The sequence below is a fragment of the Arabidopsis lyrata genome (assembly GCF_000004255.2).
Source record: "Arabidopsis lyrata subsp. lyrata unplaced genomic scaffold ARALYscaffold_7, whole genome shotgun sequence".
Lineage (NCBI taxonomy): Eukaryota > Viridiplantae > Streptophyta > Magnoliopsida > Brassicales > Brassicaceae > Arabidopsis > Arabidopsis lyrata.
In genome coordinates, this window is record NW_003302549.1 from 2,270,853 (window position 1) to 2,290,258 (window position 19,406).

The 19,406-nt window shown below is 35.1% G+C and overlaps 5 protein-coding genes across 6 annotated transcripts; 3 read left to right on the plus strand and 2 right to left on the minus strand.

Annotated features, from left to right (window-relative positions):
- Positions 1-405: 405 nt before the first annotated feature.
- On the minus strand, positions 406-2,733 carry LOC9305150 (protein RKD5). Its single transcript, XM_002869033.2, is given in 6 exon segments — positions 406-831; positions 909-1,138; positions 1,248-1,504; positions 2,097-2,325; positions 2,416-2,516; positions 2,518-2,733. Coding segments are annotated over 6 exon segments (1,125 nt in total). The 5' UTR covers positions 2,604-2,733; the 3' UTR covers positions 406-609.
- A 1,023-nt stretch (positions 2,734-3,756) lies between these two features.
- Positions 3,757-4,264, plus strand: LOC9305151. The gene has a single exon (XM_002867018.2). The coding sequence runs from the start codon at positions 3,854-3,856 to the stop codon at positions 4,037-4,039; it is 186 nt and encodes a 61-aa protein (XP_002867064.1). The 5' UTR covers positions 3,757-3,853; the 3' UTR covers positions 4,040-4,264.
- Positions 4,265-5,920: 1,656 nt separating this feature from the next.
- LOC9303137 (protein NTM1-like 9) lies at positions 5,921-8,379 on the plus strand. Of its 2 annotated transcripts, none has more exons than XM_021017154.1 (6): positions 5,921-6,202; positions 6,327-6,832; positions 6,912-7,256; positions 7,424-7,714; positions 7,799-7,919; positions 8,059-8,379. In XM_021017154.1, the coding sequence occupies exons 1-6, from the start codon at positions 6,037-6,039 to the stop codon at positions 8,250-8,252; spliced, it is 1,623 nt and encodes a 540-aa protein (XP_020872813.1). In that variant the 5' UTR covers positions 5,921-6,036; the 3' UTR covers positions 8,253-8,379. The 2 variants fall into 2 exon arrangements, with proteins under 2 accessions (XP_020872813.1, XP_020872812.1); XM_021017153.1 differs by having other exon boundaries at positions 5,923-6,202; positions 7,799-7,909; positions 8,074-8,379.
- Positions 8,380-8,554: 175 nt separating this feature from the next.
- On the plus strand, positions 8,555-9,793 carry LOC9303138 (high mobility group B protein 5). Its single transcript, XM_002867020.2, has 8 exons — positions 8,555-8,596; positions 8,679-8,733; positions 8,808-8,894; positions 8,980-9,037; positions 9,122-9,166; positions 9,259-9,339; positions 9,428-9,469; positions 9,560-9,793. The coding sequence occupies exons 2-8, from the start codon at positions 8,687-8,689 to the stop codon at positions 9,575-9,577; spliced, it is 378 nt and encodes a 125-aa protein (XP_002867066.1). The 5' UTR covers positions 8,555-8,596; positions 8,679-8,686; the 3' UTR covers positions 9,578-9,793.
- A 213-nt stretch (positions 9,794-10,006) lies between these two features.
- LOC9303139 lies at positions 10,007-15,664 on the minus strand. Its single transcript, XM_021017155.1, has 21 exons — positions 15,442-15,664; positions 14,677-14,810; positions 14,505-14,589; positions 14,358-14,411; positions 14,195-14,286; positions 13,998-14,101; positions 13,834-13,906; positions 13,079-13,763; positions 12,808-13,005; positions 12,623-12,721; positions 12,481-12,544; positions 12,270-12,397; positions 11,950-12,196; positions 11,609-11,873; positions 11,411-11,534; positions 11,268-11,326; positions 11,110-11,200; positions 10,847-11,039; positions 10,519-10,760; positions 10,386-10,445; positions 10,007-10,299 (listed from the first exon to the last, which is right to left on the minus strand). Exons 1-21 carry the CDS (start codon positions 15,478-15,480, stop codon positions 10,189-10,191), a joined length of 3,147 nt encoding a protein of 1,048 aa, XP_020872814.1. The 5' UTR covers positions 15,481-15,664; the 3' UTR covers positions 10,007-10,188.
- Between the last annotated feature and the right edge of the window lie 3,742 nt (positions 15,665-19,406).

The window sequence follows — 19,406 nt, forward strand, 5'->3', positions numbered from 1 at the left end:
GCCAGTTGCATGGAAAATGAAATTTCAATCCTTATATTCAAATGCGAAGAATTAAATAAAAACATTTTTTCTTTTTATGTAATTATTGACGTAGGAACACACACACACATACACACTAGTAGTCTCTTAAGTTTCGAACTTCTTTGTACGGTACACGTTAATTGATGGTCTTCGTCGTGTGGACAGAGTCGTCGTTGATTTTCAAAGCACGAGCTAACAAAAGGGACCACTCAATAACACACATAACCAATAGCCTTAAACAAAATTGGTCATTACACTTTTGAAAGTGTGTCTTGACTACGGATGGGTTAATTTGGATCAGTTCATAAACCAATATTTGGGTTTGATTTTTCACCAATCTTTAAAGAAATTCGATCTTAATTGCTACCTAATTGCACTAAGAAAAAATAAAAGGTTCAATTTTTCGATATCTGACCACAAAAAGATATGATACAAGAGTTCCTCTCTTCTCGGAACTTGTTATGCCAAAAACAAACGTAGCTTAGCATCTGTTAGGCTTGTAACTAACATTTCTAAATACCAAAACACTTCACAGAAACCCCTAACTAACTAATATATATGATGTTACTGTTAAAGGACCTAGATTCATTAAGTGGAAGAGGAAGTGACAAGAGATTCTTGATTCTTCTTGGCTCTAGAAGCTCTGTGTCTTTTTTTGAAGTTGTCTTGTCTGAATTTCTTGGTTTCTGTCTGTATCTCCATGAATGGTCTCATCACTATATTTCTCTTCTCTGTCTCCAGTTTCTCCTGTTTCTTAGCTACCGCCATTGCTGCTGCTTCATTCTTTTCCTGCTGCTTCTCTGCTTCCCTCTAAGCAATACAAAACATAGCAATGCTTGGTTCAGTGAATTGATGTATTAGGATTGATGAAGGGAGAGAGAGAAGACCTGAAGATCTTGGATGAGACTGTCGAGAGATTTGATCTTCCTATGAGGCCACCGGGGAATCCCAAACTCTCTGCATTTCTTTTTCAAAACAGTGAGACCGACATTGAGATTCCGAGAAGCTTCCACGATAGTAAGACCAAAATATTTTGAAAGATCTTCTAAGGAAAGTTCAGCAACATGTCTGGATGTTGTCCTCATCTTCTTCCTCTCCAAAATCTCAGACTTAGCATCTGTGTTTTTACAATAACCCGAAATTAATCACCAAATGCTTAAAACTGGCCTAGAGTTATATATTATCTGGAAGGCAAGTCTATTGACAATTTCAAGAAAGAGATGTACCTGATTCCGAATGCTCAGTTTTTTCGTTTTCGGATTCCGAATGTTCGGTTTCTGAATCAGGAAGGCAGTTAAGATCTTGTTTCAAAACGAGCTTTCGCGGTTTAGGCAGATCAGAGTTATAATACTCGTCTGTACTGCACTGTTCATCTTCAGAAATTTGTTCTTCTTCAGAAATCTTTGATGGTTTCTTCGTATTTAACTCGGAGATAAACTTGAGCTCATTGGCTAAATTAGGGATGTCCTCCAGCTTAGGGTTTCTGTCAATAAAAAGAGCAAAAACATGTTTGGTTTCTAAAAATGCACACACTCAAGAACACTACAATGTGTTTTATATCATTTTTGAAATTTTTTACTTACTACGGAGATACAACAAAGAGATACCGATGACCGAAATCTATGCAAGACTACAATGTGTTATTGTTAAAAGCCTATTTGTTTACAATTAGGGAATCTTAGCAAGTAAATCGGGAGATCAAACTGATTCACAAGAATAATATAAAGGATCTGTGGAAGTGAATATTGGTGAAGAAAATATGTAAATCTTGAGCTGTTATATGTGGCAAGTCTAGTACCAAGAAGAACAAGTTTAACGTGATAATACAAACGATATATCACATCCTAATAATGCCTCCAACTCTGTTATAATTGATGAGTAGCTCATTCATTTTATATAATTCCATTGCTATTTTTTGCCATTGTCGTCAAATGGTTATGCGATGTTTCCTCTAATCTACAATTCGATTCAAGAATTCGAAAAAAAAAAATCAATCTGTTATGTGAATATATAATCGCACAAACAAATTAAAATAAAAACGTTCCGAATAATAAATGAGTCAAAACTGGCGTTACCTTGAAAGACAGAGAAGAGTAGGAAACCGAGGAAGCGAGTGAGTAAACCGGAAGACAAAGATACAACGCCACGTGCCAAAAACCGACCCTTCCGAGATCTCCGGTCGCCGGGAATCTTCCGAACGAAACAGAGGCTTCGCTTTCTTCTCTACATAACAGCTTTTACTCTTGAACAAGAACTCTCTCTCAATCTCCACCGATCCATACACATGCAAACTCCTCATCATCTCTGCATTAACAAATTAACCCATAGAAATAAATAAATAAACCATTTCTCAACCCGACCCGATTCGAGATTCTAGTCGGTGTTTTGACTAACCTTTACGGGTGACGCTCTGGAAAACGGCGAGTGAGGTCAAGGAATGTGCCATGTCCGAAGAAGACCAAGAGTCGCAAAAGCAGAGGATTTTAACATAAAAATTTTAATATTATTTTTCTTTTTTTCCTTTTTAGTGTAAAAAATCTGCAGAAGAATCCAAGGCTTTCTGTACTTGAAACGTTCGTCATTAAGTGAAAAAGGCTTGAAGAAAAGTAGGTTAAAAAATTTACCCTTGGTCCACCGTTGAAAATTACCAAAAAGGCCACTGGTATAAGTTACGTATATTGTTGTCCTCGGTTACGCAGAAGGCAGAATATTCCGGAATGCACGTGTAGGCAAGCGGAGCGTGCGAGTGTATTTATGTAAAATAAACAGTGGGAAGCGGGTCGCACCGAACCGAGCCCATTTGGTAATTGAAGTTTTTTAGAATGATACTTCAGAGGTTGAATTTGGTAAATGAATCAGAGAAATATTCAGCATTCCAGTATAATTTCCAATTTGGTCAAATTGTGATATATGACCATGATTTCATTTTCTCTTTTTGGGTTTTCTTTGTTCATATCTAAAGTCATGGGCTGAAAGTATTCATATTTAAAGTCATGGGCTTGAGTTCTCCAGCAGCACTAAAACTGGAAACAGTCAATACGTTTTTCTGCTTTGTGGGAGAGAGGGTAAAAAATAATAATGTTAAAAGCCAATTCATTTCAGGTATTCAAAAACTAAACTGAATAATTGCGTTAAAAAAGGATATGGTAAGATTTATAACGTTTCTATTGACTATTTATGATTTTTTTCCAAACTGAATTTAAGCTAAATTAAGCCGGACATGTTTCAAAGTTTCAATCAAAAATCAGTACAGTGTGTCAAAATACTCTGGGTAGTAACATTAACTTACAAGGAGTTTTCTATATAAAACTATACTAGTTTTGATTTGATCTGAGTGAGAACTTGCTAATAAAACTCAAATCGAAAACAATTATTATTTTGTATAAAATGGAGTTTAGATAGAACCTAAATATTTTCTATTGCTTGGATATATAAGTTTTATTTCGTACATATAAGTTAAATTTTGGAAAACTTTGTTGGATACTTGGATGGTGACATGAAGACCCCTAATTTTAATCATAATATTTTGGAAAAGGATGAGTGGATATGAAGATGATGTTAACATAGACCATAATATCAATAGTTGGTCCGATTAGGCCCATATTTTAACTAGAAAGTCAAAAAAAGTGCTCAAGTGTTGTCAATATAAAACAATTAAGAAAAGGGCAAAGCTTGGCCAGCAAGATTTGGAGGTCATTTCCTAGAAACGTGTCCAAGAATTTTCAACGATGGTTTTTGTCTTATAAATACATAACGTTCACATAATTACCTGAAATCAAATCTTAAACATCATTCATCGTATATAGACTCCACACACGTTTTAAAAACTCGTATGATCATGTGTTCTCTCTTTGCGTCCTTCTTTAATTGCTTTGCTCCAAAATCAGACTCACAGATTAGCTCAACTGATGAGAGTAACTTGAAAGTCCTGTCCTCAAAGAAACCAAAAAGCATATCTCCGAGAGCTCCGATCATCGTGTCTTATTTTCCCGCTGGTTCGAACCTTTCGCGTCTGTAAGTGACAAATAGAAGAGAAGAGAAGATGAAGTGTTGGGATGTTGATTTTGTCCCAAAAAAAAAGGAATTTTTGGTTGTAGACATGTTGTATGCGAAAGGCTTTAATTTTTTGTTCCTCTTGTTTGTTTAGTTATGTACAAGTAGAAAAGTAGACCGTTTAGATTCATAGAATCGTATATAAATGCTTTGTATTCAGACACAAATAAAAGATTAATATGTTTATATACATGTGTTTTGTATAAAAATGTTAAGAGGTTAGTATCACTTTGAAACTGACTGTCAATTGAGCTATCATTTTTTTTTTTTTTTTGTCATCCGAAATTAATTAGAGTTCAAAAGAGCCATTTCTGGAGAATGTTGTTTACAAATGTGATATGAAGCGGTTCTGTACGAATTTTTCGTGCCAGATGATCCGCTTTTACATTAGCATTACGAGAAATTAAAGATAAAGAGAAGGATGAAAATTCTTCCTTGTCACTCTGAAATTCCTCCAAGTACACTAAAAACGCCGGCCATTCGGTTGGAGAAAAGTTATAACTTTTTATCAAAAAAAAAAAAATGTTGTAGCCCTCATAAAGTTATTAGCTGTATAACCAAAATCTAATGTTTAATTAAGAATATAGCATCATGTTTGAAAAAATTAAGAAAGTAACATAAAGAAGGAAGGAAAAAAAAAGACTAAACTAGTATTGCCGAAAAAGGAGAAATTCAGCTGAGGTGGAAGGAAGAGCTCCATCATTGGTGGTTCAAGGCTGGGTGAGAAGAGAGAGAAGCTCTCCTTCTCTTTTTTTTTTTTTTACCCTTTTTCAATTCTCACTCAAATTTTTTTGTTTAAAAAAGTTGATTCAAGTTTATGATTCTTTTATAAAAAATTAGAACTTTTTTTTACATGTATTATGATTTAAATTTTTCAAAACAGACATAAACATATAAAAAAATAAAAAAATTGGTTAAAAGTACAATTTTTATGTATAATAAATAGAACACAGTTTACAAAAAAAAAAATAAATAAATAAATAAATAGAACACATATGACATATAGTAAAATGAAATGGTATAGAACAAAACATTCTTAATATGAAAAACTTATCAACGAAATAAAAGAAAATGGTAAATCTAAATTATCAAGTTAAACTCATGTCGAAAAATGAATGTTATATCTTTAGAAATACAAAATAGAAAATCTAAATTGTCAAGTTAAATGCACGACGAAAACAAAATGTTAAACCCTAAAGACTACTACATAGATAGAACCCAATAGACCAAGTTAAAGTTTAAATCGACTATGAACACAAATCAGAGTTCAAAACAAAAAAGTACATTCCAAACTCATAGAAAGTAGTACATTCAACCTTAGTAATTACCAATAATTACCAATAGTACATACCAAACAAATAGTTCAAAACATATCGTATCTTCTCTTCTATGTTTACTATTCTCCTATGAATCCCATTTATATTATTTTGGTCAAATCTTGTTTTCTATTTGTGGAATCCAACTTTCTTTTGGAATTTTTGGTGAATTAGAAAAATTAGATCCACATGTGAAATTTTTGTAAACTCAATTAGTTAAAATTATTTGATTTAATCTCTCGGCTTAATACCCATCAATCAGATGCATATTTGCAATTTCACAAACTTAAGAAATCAAATTGCTTTAAGAATCTTTGATCTACGTTGCGGCGAACCCATGTTGTGACGGCAAGGATTGAAGGCGTCACCGTTGAAGGTAAATATTGAGCGTCGCCGTTGAGAGTAACGGTTGATTCTCTGAAATAGTTAACAATATAATGGTGAGTAAAGTGGAAGTGGATCAACCGTGGTCTTTTTAGTGGAAGTTATCTTTCTCACGTGGTCTAAAGAGAGGTTAAAAAAAAAAAAGAGGGAAAAAAAAAAGAAGATGAGAGAAAGCAAAGAGTAGAAGACTTTTTAGAAAGTAGAAAAAAGTAGAGAGAGTGTATTCAAAGTCGGAAAGAAACCCTAAAGAAGAGGATTGATTATGGGTGCTGTATCGATGGAGTCGCTTCCTCTAGGTTTCAGATTCAGACCTACCGATGAAGAGCTCGTCAATCACTACCTCCGTCTCAAGATTAACGGACGTCACTCCGATGTCCGTGTCATCCCTGACATCGATGTCTGCAAATGGGAACCTTGGGATCTTCCTGGTTCGTCTCTTTTTCTCTCAAAATTTTATTCCTTTTTGTTCTCAGATTCTGATTTCCCATTCAAAGATTCCACCTTTTCTTTTCTTCTTTTTGATTCAATTGAAACAAATCTGATGGTCGGCAGCTCTCTCGGTGATTAAGACGGATGATCCAGAGTGGTTCTTTTTCTGCCCTCGTGATCGGAAATACCCCAACGGTCATCGTTCTAACAGAGCAACTGACTCTGGTTATTGGAAAGCTACTGGTAAAGATCGTAGCATCAAGTCTAAGAAGACTTTAATCGGTATGAAGAAGACTCTTGTCTTTTACCGTGGACGAGCTCCTAAAGGTGAGCGTACCAATTGGATTATGCACGAGTATCGTCCTACTCTTAAGGACCTTGATGGTACTTCCCCTGGCCAAAGCCCTTACGTTCTTTGTCGCCTCTTCCACAAGCTTGATGATCGTGTTAATGGTGTCAAGTCCGATGAAGCAGCTCCTACGACCTGCAACAAATACTCACCTGATGACACATCATCTGATCTTGTCCAAGAAACACCTTCCTCTGATGCTGCAGTGGAGAAACCCTCAGATTATTCAGGTGGATGCGGCTATGCTCAAAGTAATGCTGCAGATGGGGCAATGATTGAGGTATGAATGAAACTCTTGAATAATTAATTAAGTAGGCTTTTTTTGAGCGATTTGACCAATTTTGAGTTTGTGTTCATAGGCACCTGAAGAAAATCTATGGTTACCTTGTGACCTTGAAGATCAAAGGGCACCACTACCGCGTATGGATTATACATATGCTGGTGATTTCAGTTATGATGAGATTGGATTCCAATTTCAAGATGGTACCAGCGAACCAGATGTATCACTTACAGAATTGTTGGAGGAGGTGTTCAATAACCCTGATGACTTCTCTTGCGAGGAATCAGTCAGTCGAGAGAACACAGTTGCACCAAATGGGATCTTTTCATCTTCTAAAATACTGCAATCTCCAGCACCAGAGGATGTTTTCTTCAACGACTTTATGGCTTACACTGATACAGATGCCGAGATGGCGCAATTGCAGGTGAGCACAAAGAAACATATTTTGAGACATCACTTAAGTTTAGAAGTTTTCCAATTTTTTCTCTTAAGTAGAGTAGAAACCTCTGGATCAGTTATCTTTACAATCTCTCTTGACATTATCTATCATGACATAAGTAAAATGATAATTTTCATCTTTTATTTGATCAGTATGATTCAAATGGCGGAGCTTCTGGATGGCCAAGGGACTATAGTGATTTGGTTCATCCAGAGCAGATGCTCAATCATAACACCGAGAACAACCTCACAGAAGGGAGGGGGATAAAGATCCGGGCTCGACAGCCTCAGAACCGGCAGAGTACAGGATTGATAAACCAGGGCATTGCGCCAAGGAGAATCCGTCTGCAGTTGCAGTCTAGCTCTAAGCCGCCTGATGAAAAAAATCAATCTGAAGTAAATCAGCAGGAGGAGGTGAATGAAGGACACACTGTTATTCCCGAGGTACGAGAGTAGTAATGTTTCTTAGACATCAATAACATAAATGATACATCTTTTTTAATTTGTCGTGAATGTTGGGATGTGCAGACCAAAGAAGTTGCAGCAGAGAAGAGTGATGCTTTGGTAAAACCTCAAATAAAGCTCAGGGCGCGGGGAACAATAGGCCAAGTAAAAGCAGAGAGAATTGCAGACAACGAGGTAAGAATGTGTGAGACATGAATGAAGAAAGAGTATAGTAGTAAGCTCTACTAAATATAGAATTAGAAAAAGGAGAAAGGAAACAGTAGAGCATGTGAGAGCTAGTAATGATAAAAGAAACTGAGTAGTATCTTTGTCTAAAGAGAAAGTTGTTGTGGTTACAGGTACAGGTGCAGAGCAGGAAGAGAAGAAGAGGGAAGCAATGGAAGGTGGTTGCAACGGTAATGGTGGCAGTGATGGTGGTGGTAGGGGTGAGTATATGGATGACACTGGTGAGTTCATGACACATCATGAGACAGAGATGTTGAAAATCAAGAGTCGTTTAATGTGTAAACTACTATAGGGATTAATGTAATGTTAGCATGTTTGTGTGTTGTTGTAACTTAAAAACTTGTGTAGGAAAAATGTTTGTTAGAGTACTAGTTAAGACTGGTTTACAAACTTAAGACTTAAAAAGAGTTAAATCTGGACACTGTCGATGAATATACACGGACGGTCAAGATTAAAAGTACCAACATCTTAATTATCCACTTGACAAATCCCGCCACATCACGGAATATTTTCCATTATTTTAAAAATTAAATCTTTTGGGAAATCTGAAATTTTATTTAAATTAACACCGCATCAAAAAAATATCTCAGTCGTCGTCTCTCCTCAAAATTCAAAAACCCTAAAACTTTCTCAGAGGTAAGCTCGCTCGAACTCGCCGCCTCATCTGAGTCAACTCCGAGTCATTCGTTTTCCTAACTTTTTTTTCCCTCTGTGACAGATCTCGAGATGAAAGATAACCAAACGGAAGTTGAATCTAGGAGCACTGATGATAGGTATCTTTATCTTAATCCGAAATCTCGAACCTTAGATTCAATTTGTTTTTCAAATCGTCTTCTATGATTATCAGATTGAAAGTTCGAGGTAATAAAGGTGGAAAGAAAACAAAGGATCCAAACAAGCCTAAGAAACCTCCAAGTCCTTTCTTCGTCTTCCTGTAAATCTCTCTCTCTTTTTTTTACTAATTTGATTTACTGTTTTAAGATTAGTATAATAATTATCTCTCTCGGGTGATTTTGAAGGGACGATTTCCGAAGGGAGTTTAATCTAGCTAACCCTGACAACAAATCCGTCGCTAGTGTAAGTTACTGCTACTTATCTGAGATTTTACAAATGCAATTTTTTGGGATATGAATTATCTTAGTTTGTTGTTTTGCAAATTAGGTTGGTAAAGCTGCTGGAAAGAAATGGAAATCGATGACTGAAGAAGTAAGTGTTTTTGGTTTTGGTTCAAATTTTAGAATCTGTCTGTACTCAATTTCCTAAGTTAATAATACCAAAATATCTATCCAATGAAACAGGATAAAGCACCTTTTGTAGCAAAAGCAAAGAGCAAAAAGACTGAGTATGCTGCGACTATGCAACAGTATAACATGGAACTGGTAAACCATAACCAAATTATTCCTTCTCCTTTTTTTTTTTTTTTTGGCTTTTTCTTGTGTTGACAAATATATGTATGTTTTTTGTCAGGCTAATGGAACCAAGACAGCTGGAGATGATGAGAAACAAGAGGTTTTGGCTTAATTTTTTTAGTAAATCTCGCATTGTTTTTGGCTCTCTTGTTGTTGTAACACTTGAACCGTTTTTGGTTTTTTTTTACAGGAGAAAGCTGATGATTAGGAAGTTGGATCAGTGATTTGTGTATCGAGTATTTCTGTTGTGTTATGTGTTTTTAGCTAGTTTTTAGGGAGAATAATTGTTACGTTCCTATTTTCTCCTTTCTGTATACTGTGAGATTATTCAGATGTAACTTCTACTTCTTCTTATGATAACTTTGGATTTCGCTTTGAGCTTCAATTCTACATTTTATGAGATGATATCATGTGTTTGCAAGTTTATTCTGCTCTCTATCTATCACTGGTGAAAAGTCAAACACACTTGTGAAAAGGAAATAATTCTCTGATGGATAATATTGGTTTTGGTCTTATGTTATTTTTGTCTGAGATGTTGTGGTTGTCCTTTGTCATATTGTGGGATCTTGTTCCTACCTGAAGCATTCAATGTTGTTATCATCTTTGCTGAAATTGAATCACTCGTTAAGATCACTGCTCTGTTATAATGCAACTATTCATTGTCTAATGTTCAAAACTCTCACACTTGTACAACTATGAAGAAAGTATTTACAGTATTGTTTAGCAACAAGGAGAAACAAAATGAAAGCTAATTTTGACATCCCGAGTTCTTTAAGATGTAGTTTAAATAAACAATTGATCGAGCAAGAGAAAAGACTGCTAAGGTTTTGAGCTCTGTTTATTGAACTCAACCGCACTTAGTAGTTCCTTTGCCGTAGAGGAGAAAGACTTTGCAGTATCTTCCATTTCCGTCGTCCTCAAGCTAATTCCCTGCAGAGATACATTCAGACAGAATTTGGAGTACAGAGATGAATCAATCAAAGATTCGGTTAAATCTGAAAAGCCATGAAAAGTACCTGTAACTTTTTCAGGTTATCTTGAAGTTTGCTCTGAGCCATTTTGGCAGCTCCCATTTCCTGCAGACACCAATGAAGATGAAATCAACGAGAGCCAGAACTACAAACTTGTATAAGGCTTATCGAAGCTTACCTCGGACGAGGTAAACCCGTATTTCTTCTTGATCTGATCGACTGTGGTGCCATTTTTCTCCTCATGCTTTTCGTCATTAATTACAACACTCTTCTCATTCTTGGCTGCCATCTGTTTCAGCTTACCTTTGAAATTGCTAAACCTATTCGCCATTTTCTGTTTACTAAGCCCTGACAATATCCCTTGTTCTTTAGGCTTCTCTTGTTGTTGACTATGATGATGATCGTCGATGTCAATGTCATCTTCAAAACGTCAAAAAGAAAAAGATCAGAGACATACGCCAAACTCAAATATTGCATCACGGAAGGACATCAAAAGTGGACCATACCTATGTCCAGCTCTTCTTCATCTTCCACTCTAGTAACTGTATTGATCTCTCTACTACTCTCAACATTGTTGTTCCATGGGAAATTAGCTGTTGCAAAGATTTTAGACAGCTCCTCGACGGTTTCCTTGGAACTTTCTGGTTCTGTATCAGTTGCGCGCTTCGATTTAGTCTTGAAAACAGAACCAAACATACTCTGCATCAAACAAGATAAGATGAATTAGTACTTATACTTCTGTTTGTGTGTAACAAATTCAATGTTTAACCTTCTTCTCCCTCGGAGATGATGAAGTGATGATTCCTTCGTGACAAACCGCGTTATCTTTCTTGTAAACTCGGCTCATGGACTCGGCAAGCCTGGAATAAAAGAGTCAGTTTTGGACTTTTCATCTATGTGCTAATCAAAGGATCATTCAAGTCTTACCTAAATGTGTCTTTTTGAGGTAAAACTGAGCTGACAATAAGTTCATCATCTCCATTCACCTGCAAAGAAAAGAAGATGATGATCATATACCAAAATCCAGCTCTAAAACTGACTACTTGCAGAGTGTCTGTTGTGAAAGTTACCATGACTAGATCTCCATCCCAAGAAGCAGATATGGTAATCTCTGGTAAAGAGTTTGGTTTAGGTGAAGAATATGTGAAGCCTCTAATGGAAGTTTGTTTTAGCAGGGAGAGTTCTGGCAAAGACCTGAGGCAAGTCACAGCATTTAGAGAGCGTTTTTGCTAATATGAAGAAAGAAGAAAAGGCAGATGTAATTTCACCTTATCTCAACAGTTCCATCTGTGAAAACAAGTGTAAGACCAACACCAGAGGTTCCATAGAAAGTGGAAGCTGAGCAAATTGGTGAAGAACTGAACTTTTTCTTGTGAAGGACCTTCTTCATTCCTTGGACAACGTGAGCCAGGGAGTAGATATATATAGCTTTCTCCGAGCAAACCAAAACCGAAGGCTGCCTTATCGAAATCTCCTCAACTGTGCTCTCTCTGCTCGTATCAAATCCATTTCCTGAAGTATCTTGTTTTCCATCTGCAAATAAAGATGAGAAAAATCAATGACATCTTGATTGTTGATTTAAACTTATAAAAGGGAGAGGTGGACCTACCTAGGATCTGCATATATAGAACCTTGAATGGCTTTTTTGGCTTAATCATGTTGGTTCCAATCATATTTCCCGTGTCGCTGTCCAGAGCAAAAATTGATGAGTCTCTCATAGCGACCACTAACACGTTCTTCTCGAAGCCTTGCACACTGCAACAATCAAATTGCACAGAGATGATCCCTGGACATATAACACTTCCAATTTGTTTTGTGTATATCACATTTGCTTCCTCAATGTCAACCAGAGAAACCTGTAAGTAAACCGGTATTAACACAGCAATCACTTCAACTAAAGAATCCTAGAAGGAAGAAGAACAAGCTTACATGTCCTTGATCTGATCCAATAGCGAGATGTTTCGAGTTTTGGCTTTTCTGAATACAGGTTATGGAACCAGTAAGCTTTACGTACTTAACACTTTGAACAATATGGTTATTCCCTTTCTTTGAACTTCCTGAAAAACCAAAGAATATCAACTTATGAAGACACATATTGTCTTTAAGATAGTAAAGCCGACTCCTATATGTTCTAACATACCTTGGAAAGGAATAAAACTGTTTTCTGTTAGGTATGGCTCAGGTTTGAACCTATAAAGGCGAACCTGCACAAGTTTAAAATCGATAATAAGCCACTATCTTAGTGACATTCCATAGAATATTTTGAGTAAAATGCCTTTTACCATTCCGTTATGATCACCAGAAACAAGAAGTCTTGAGTTGCTGTCATAATGCAAAGCTGTCAATGCCGCATTCCCGCGTGAAGATATATCTTGATCGGTCTGCAAATGAACACACAACGAATGCAAAAGACTTTTCAAAAGATCTGCGTTTGCGAAAAAACACAAAAGAGTCCGGGAACTATTACCTGTTCTTTCAGAAACAAGACAGGAATAAGAAAAGGACAGGTCATGTCCCATACACCAATGGTTCCATCACTGTGTCCAGTGATGTAAACATTCTTAACCTTTGTGAAACCAGGAAAATGTGCAGAACGGGAACCTTCCTTTGGAACTGCCTGAAAAGGAAGAAACGGCACAGCATCTTTCGCCAGCTGAGCATAATCCTGCAGCATAAGAGAATCACAAGACTGTTCATTTCATTCTAAACTTAATGCATCAATGAAAATTTAGATTTACCTCATCTGATAGATTAAGTAAGTGAGAAGGATTTGTGAGGAATTTTCCTACTGTGATGCTGCTTGAATCTGAAAATGGCAGCTTAACCACAGTTTCCTTTGGGAGAGAAGGGGATGATTTGGATAGAGATTGAATCAGATACTTCTCGATCATATAATCATCATAAGCATACACACGTCCAGACTTTCCAAGAACAAACAGATAATCTTGTTTATGCTTGCTTTGTTCATTAACATCAGCTATGATCATCTCCATATCAGCACAAGGCTCAGATACATGAAGCCCCAGCTTAATCATCCGAGTTTCGGTTTGCTCATTCAATAAAACCACCTGCAACGAGTTTGAGAACGATCCAATGACATAAACCCGGCTTGCTTTCCCTTCAGCATAAACCCATTTCAGAGAAGCTATTGGTATCTTCTCGGATTTGTATCCGAGGTTTAGCTTGCAAATCATAGCAGAACTCTCTGGCGAGCTTTCCCCTTTGGAAGGAATGCTCCATATTAAAATATCACCATTGCTATAGCCAACTGAAATTCTGCTTCCTGAAGGACAAACCCAACAAGCACAAGTCGCTTTCTTCGCGTCCTGCTTTACCATCCCGTGTACTCCTGTTTTCAGAATCGGTTTGCTTTCTTTGATGTCCCATAACGCTATAAACCCGCTACTAAATACAAGTAGAATCCTGCAATGGAGCAAAAGTGTAAATGACTCATGGGCTTATGATCACCACAAAAGATTTGTTGATTTGTTACCTCTTGCTTTCAGCTGTTGGCTGTGGTAGAATGCTCACAACTGAAGTATCCTCAGAAGCTTCAACGGGAGAGCCTGCGCAACAACAAGACGTTTCATGATAGGTGATTCGATCCATGTAAAAGGTAAACTGAAGAAGCTCTTTTTGGTATTTGATTAAAATTACCATTTGATGCTAAGTAAGGTATAGTGTACTCCATTTGTATAACTTGATTAGAATCTTGTTCGATCTTAAACACTGATACATTACCAGAAGAATCTCCAACGTAACTGCCAATCCAAAATCACACTTGCACTCATTATCAGAAAATCAAGAAACTATGCAACATTAGTACCAAAAGAAGATTGAGAATTTGAGCATACAAGTAAGGGGTATGTTGCATAACCCGGAAAGAAGTGATCTCGCCTTTGAAATGATGAACATGAGACAGAAGCTTCTTGTCTAAGTCCCAAACCTATTGGAACTTCATCTTTCAGACCAGATGCTACTACTATACTACGCGAGTTCATTCAAGAAAATTCTTACCTCAATCTGGTTCTTGGCATTCACATTGAGAAGAATTCCTTGATTCTGAACAAACTGGAAAATGGAGGAAAATATTGTTGTCACGGCTATGTAATTGTAACACAGAAAGAAGATAAAGAGAGAAGAAAGAGATAATGAAGTGAACACCTCAAGAAACCTGCTTGTGGATGTTTCTTCAGACACTAGTAAAGCCTGAGTCTGATCTTTCCCAAACAGTTTGATTCTACCATCCCTGAGAATCAAAAATCAAGAACCAAGAATTGATATGAATACACAACAAACAGTTTTAAAAAAGCTTCTTTTTTTTTAGAACTCTTACTTGGTGGAAACAGCGAGGATCTTCTGAATTGGATCATAAGCAAACACGTGAGAACCTGACGGGATTCCATAATGCAGAGCGACACGTGGCTCAACGTCATTAGCTCTCAGTCCTTCCGTTGAGCTTCCTCCAGGCTGCAACAATGGAGGGAAAAGGTAAGAAAGACTTTGCAGACTGTTCTTGCTAGAACTAAACCGACCGGTTCGGTTGGACGACACTAAACCGGTCGGCTTAAGTCTTAATTTATGTATGGATAAGTACAAAAGTCAAAAGATAATTGGTGATTAGAAAAATAAATAGACAGCATTTTGGATGCGAATTTGATGCAACTTTTCAAAATTTAGGACACGAAACATGCGTGGCAACATAATTCGTCTTACGTCATCATTTTTTTTTTTTATAATGAAAGTGGATTAAACATCTGGGCTAACCAGGAACCGACACAGAGTCACAGTCACATTCAAGTAATAAGATCTGTGTAATAATCCGACAAAAATTAATCATCAAATCATATCCTAATATCCATTAATTCTGTGAAAATATGTAAAATAATACTAGTAAGACCCAGAGGGGGAAAAAATCAAATACTATTCTAATATGGATCTAACATCGATTTCGGTAAATCAGGATTTCGAAATTTGATAAGTTTTGAAAAAATCGAATCACAATTTGAACCTTTGTTCACTGAATCTCATGAACCCAATCGCAAAAGAAGATTAGAAAGAAGGAATCAAATAATGGGATCGTATAAAATTGGATTAGTACCTTCTTCGCTGCTATTTCGACCAACTTCTTCACGAACATCTTTTATCGAACGGCCAAGTGAACTTATCCGAAGCGATTAAATGAAATAGACAAAGATCAAAACACGAAATGTTTTAAGAGAGTTTACGAGATCACCAAATCACTCACTGGTTCAATTCGTCGGACATTAGAGAGAAGAGGAAAGAGAGAGAAAGAAGAAGTGAGTGTTGGGAAGTAACGGTTCCTTTGATTTGACGGTTTTTTATAAACGGCAAAAAATTAAAATTAATCATAACATTTATTTTATGGCAACATATCAAACTTATTACTTCATTTTTTAGTCAAAATTCCTAAATATCTGGGATGTAATTAAGAGTAATCATTTCAATTTTCAACACATTTTGAAGAATTTCCAACAAATTTGACCAAACCAAAACTAAACGATTCAAGGAAATACTACACATTTTGTCCCTTCAAATGTGTATTTTTAACTAGAAATTAACCCGCGGTACACCGCGGACCTATATTTTTACTAAATAAAAAATTATTATTTTTAAGATGATTTATAGATATATGGTACACCGCATGACAATAAAAATAATTTTTTAAAAACAAATATCACATCATCTTTTTAGGGAGTCTTCGTGCTATTAATTTGGCAAAGTACCAAAAAAATTTATTAGTGTTTATAAATTTATATATATTTAACAATTGTTTATAAATTTATGCTTAATATATGAAAATGATATATAGAGTTGTTTATGTTTATTATTAATGTGTTAAAAAAATAAAAAGGACTAAACTTAACCCAAAAGAAAAAAAAACAGATCATAATAATACATGACCCGTTTTTAATGAAGTGGATCTTTTTATCCTGATCCGATTAAATATAAAATATGATATTTGAATATACGACTCACTAAAAAATAACAAAAAATTTCTTTAAAATTCATCTAAAATATATAAATATAAATTGAGGATATTATTTCAACACATAAATATTTCACGGGTAAGTATATTTTATGATTATCATTTACGATTGTCATATATGGTAAAATATGGCATTTCCTTACCGATTGGTAAGAGACTAATGTTCAATTAGAAGTTTGATTAGTAAGAACTGATATCAAAAAGAGAATGAGAATACAAAAACTTGGAAATTGTGTTTTATGATTATTTAATATTTTTGACACTTCGAACATTATCACTAAAAACCTTTTTATGTTTTGTCACAAATGGGACCTAAAATCAGTATGGTGTGGTAATAATTTATGTATCCTATTCCTAATCAATATTCTAAGTAAAGAGATGATATTAAAGTTAAAAAGATTCCTTCGAAGATCAATAATTGGGAACATCAAATCCTTATCATAAAAACCATCACACTCTAAACTACAGTAAACAAAAAAAAATCCCTTTCGATTGGTGATTATCTAAGATAAAGCTATAATGATCAATGATGTCGAAATCAAAAGCTCTAGCATTCACAATCCCTGCTTTATCTTACTCCTCCTTCTTCCTCTTCTCTTCTTCACCAAAGTCTCACTACCACGAGCTCGTCCTCTCTGCTTCCTTTTCCAACAATTTTTTTTGTCTCAATGAATCGATATATTAAATAAAAGGGTTCAGATACAGAATAATAAAAAACAGAGCAAAACAGGGGACGAACCAAAATAGAAACAGAGTAACGCAGACCAAGAGAACGGAATCAACCTGTCGTTGCACTCCTTTTTCTAAACTTCATTCACTCTGCCTCCAACACGTTTCTAAACACTTTTGATTTAATTATCTATTGTATATCAAGAAGTTAAAAAAAGATTATAAGTTAGATTCCTATATATATAACTCCAAATAATTGATATAGTTCTAAAAGATTTTACCAAAACAGCTTAGTGGGAGTAGAATTCTTGGACCATTGTCACCAGGTTTGACGATAATATCATGGTGTATCGCTTCTTTCAATGCTATAACATGCTCACTGGTGCTATCTGCCATGTTTTTCCTGTCAATACAACTTAATCAAGTCATAATCATACATTCATTAAAATCCTAATGAAACCCTAGAATTATACTATCAAGCCAACGATTAGCAATCAACAAGCAAGCAATGCAATAATCAAAGGGATATACACCTAAAAGACCTAGATAATATGGAGAAACCGATAAAGACTTTGGCACCTATATAGAGAGAAGATCTCAAGAAGCATCTATATATAGATTCAGCCTTTAGGGCGAATTACGAACTTTTTTCCAATTATTTTTGGATTTAAATTTCAAATTTCGATATGTTGGCATATAAGGAAATCAGATCCCACATGATTAGGAACTATTCAAACTAATTACCGTAACTTGTGTGAGAAATATTCTTCACAATTGGTATACTGTACTACTTAAAAATTGCATATTACCATGCATATGTGTAAATCGAAGATTTGATTCTGATATTACAATTATTGTTAGCATTTAATTTTATTGTCGTTTTTTTTTAAGAGATATCTTACCAAAAAAGATTTACATAGCAATTATCGTATGTACTTTAGGAATATGCTATAATTTCGGTTAGAAGAGTAGTAATTGTTTTATTTATAATAAAATATTCGAATATTTGAAGCCTTGATTTATAGTAAATAGTAAATGAAATCTATTAAAATCACACCAAAATGAGATCTTAGGTAAGGAAACAACAATATTTAATATTAAATTAGTTAGGATTAGGTAGAATTGAAAACATTAAATCGAGAATATACAATCGAGAATATAGCAACATAATCGATATTTAGTTTGCTTAATATCTTTATTAAATTTTGCAAATTTAGATAATAAATGTTAATGACATGCCGATTAATGTGGGAATAAATTAAGGAAACAGAGTTAAATAGGTAATTAAAGAGATAATGTCGTTTTTTATTACACATTTCCTAAAATCTCTTATCCAGGATCCGAATAGCTTTAAACCGGATAAAACCCGGATCCAAAAGATTTTTTGCAAAAATTCCCTGTAAAAATGTATATGTAGATATTTTGATTCGAAAAAGAACTTTTTTTTATTATTTTGGAAAAATTTTAAACGTAGATGGCATAGTATTCGTCACAAAAGAATATTTAAACTATATTAAACTTGGTTTTACGAATTAAACAATTGTTGTATTCTGATAAAAGTCTAACGTCGGATATTCTATTGATCAAAGCATTGCTACCACAAAAACCTTAATCCATGCGATAAAGTAAATGTAGGAAAATGGTCCTTAATAACTCATCCAACCAACACATGAGTAGAGTGAAAGATCAATAGGCAAAAAGCCAAACTCAAGAAATATTGGTTTATAAATAAAGCCCACTGCACCACAAAACAAAAAATTTGATAGTCATGAAATTGTGGGGTCCACTTAAAATAGTACACGTGGCAAGTGCTAATCTGCTATGTGGGTCCCCCTAGCTGAAGTTGGTGATCTAATCTGACCTTTGTTACGTGATCTCACGAGAGACGTCCGATTTCATATACATGGACGGTGGAAGATCACGCTGCCTTTTTCTTTGAGATCTCTGACCACCGACTATTTTGATAAATAAAAATGAAAATACTTACTTTCTTTTTGTGTCTTTCATAGATTTTCATTTTCTATTACGATTTCTTTAGCGTAATAATAGATTGGGTTGTATATGAAAGCAACATAAAATAAAAGAGAGCCCATTCTGAATATTTCATTTCTCGGATACGGTCTCTTTTAACTTTTTGGGGACTTTTTTATTTCCTTGAATAGCTTTGGATTATCTCAACTTTATGAATCCACTTTGAATTAATAATTACATCCAGGCTGATGTAGCGTCATCCTTATTACTTCTAGCGCAAGACATGAGCTTTCTTACTTCTTTCCTTTCTTCTTTGAGTTTTACTTTTCTGAGTTGATTTCCATTTCTTTGATAAACTTTACTTTACTTTTCGATTAGGGTTTTTGATAATGCTAAGGTCGGTTGTGACTTGGCTT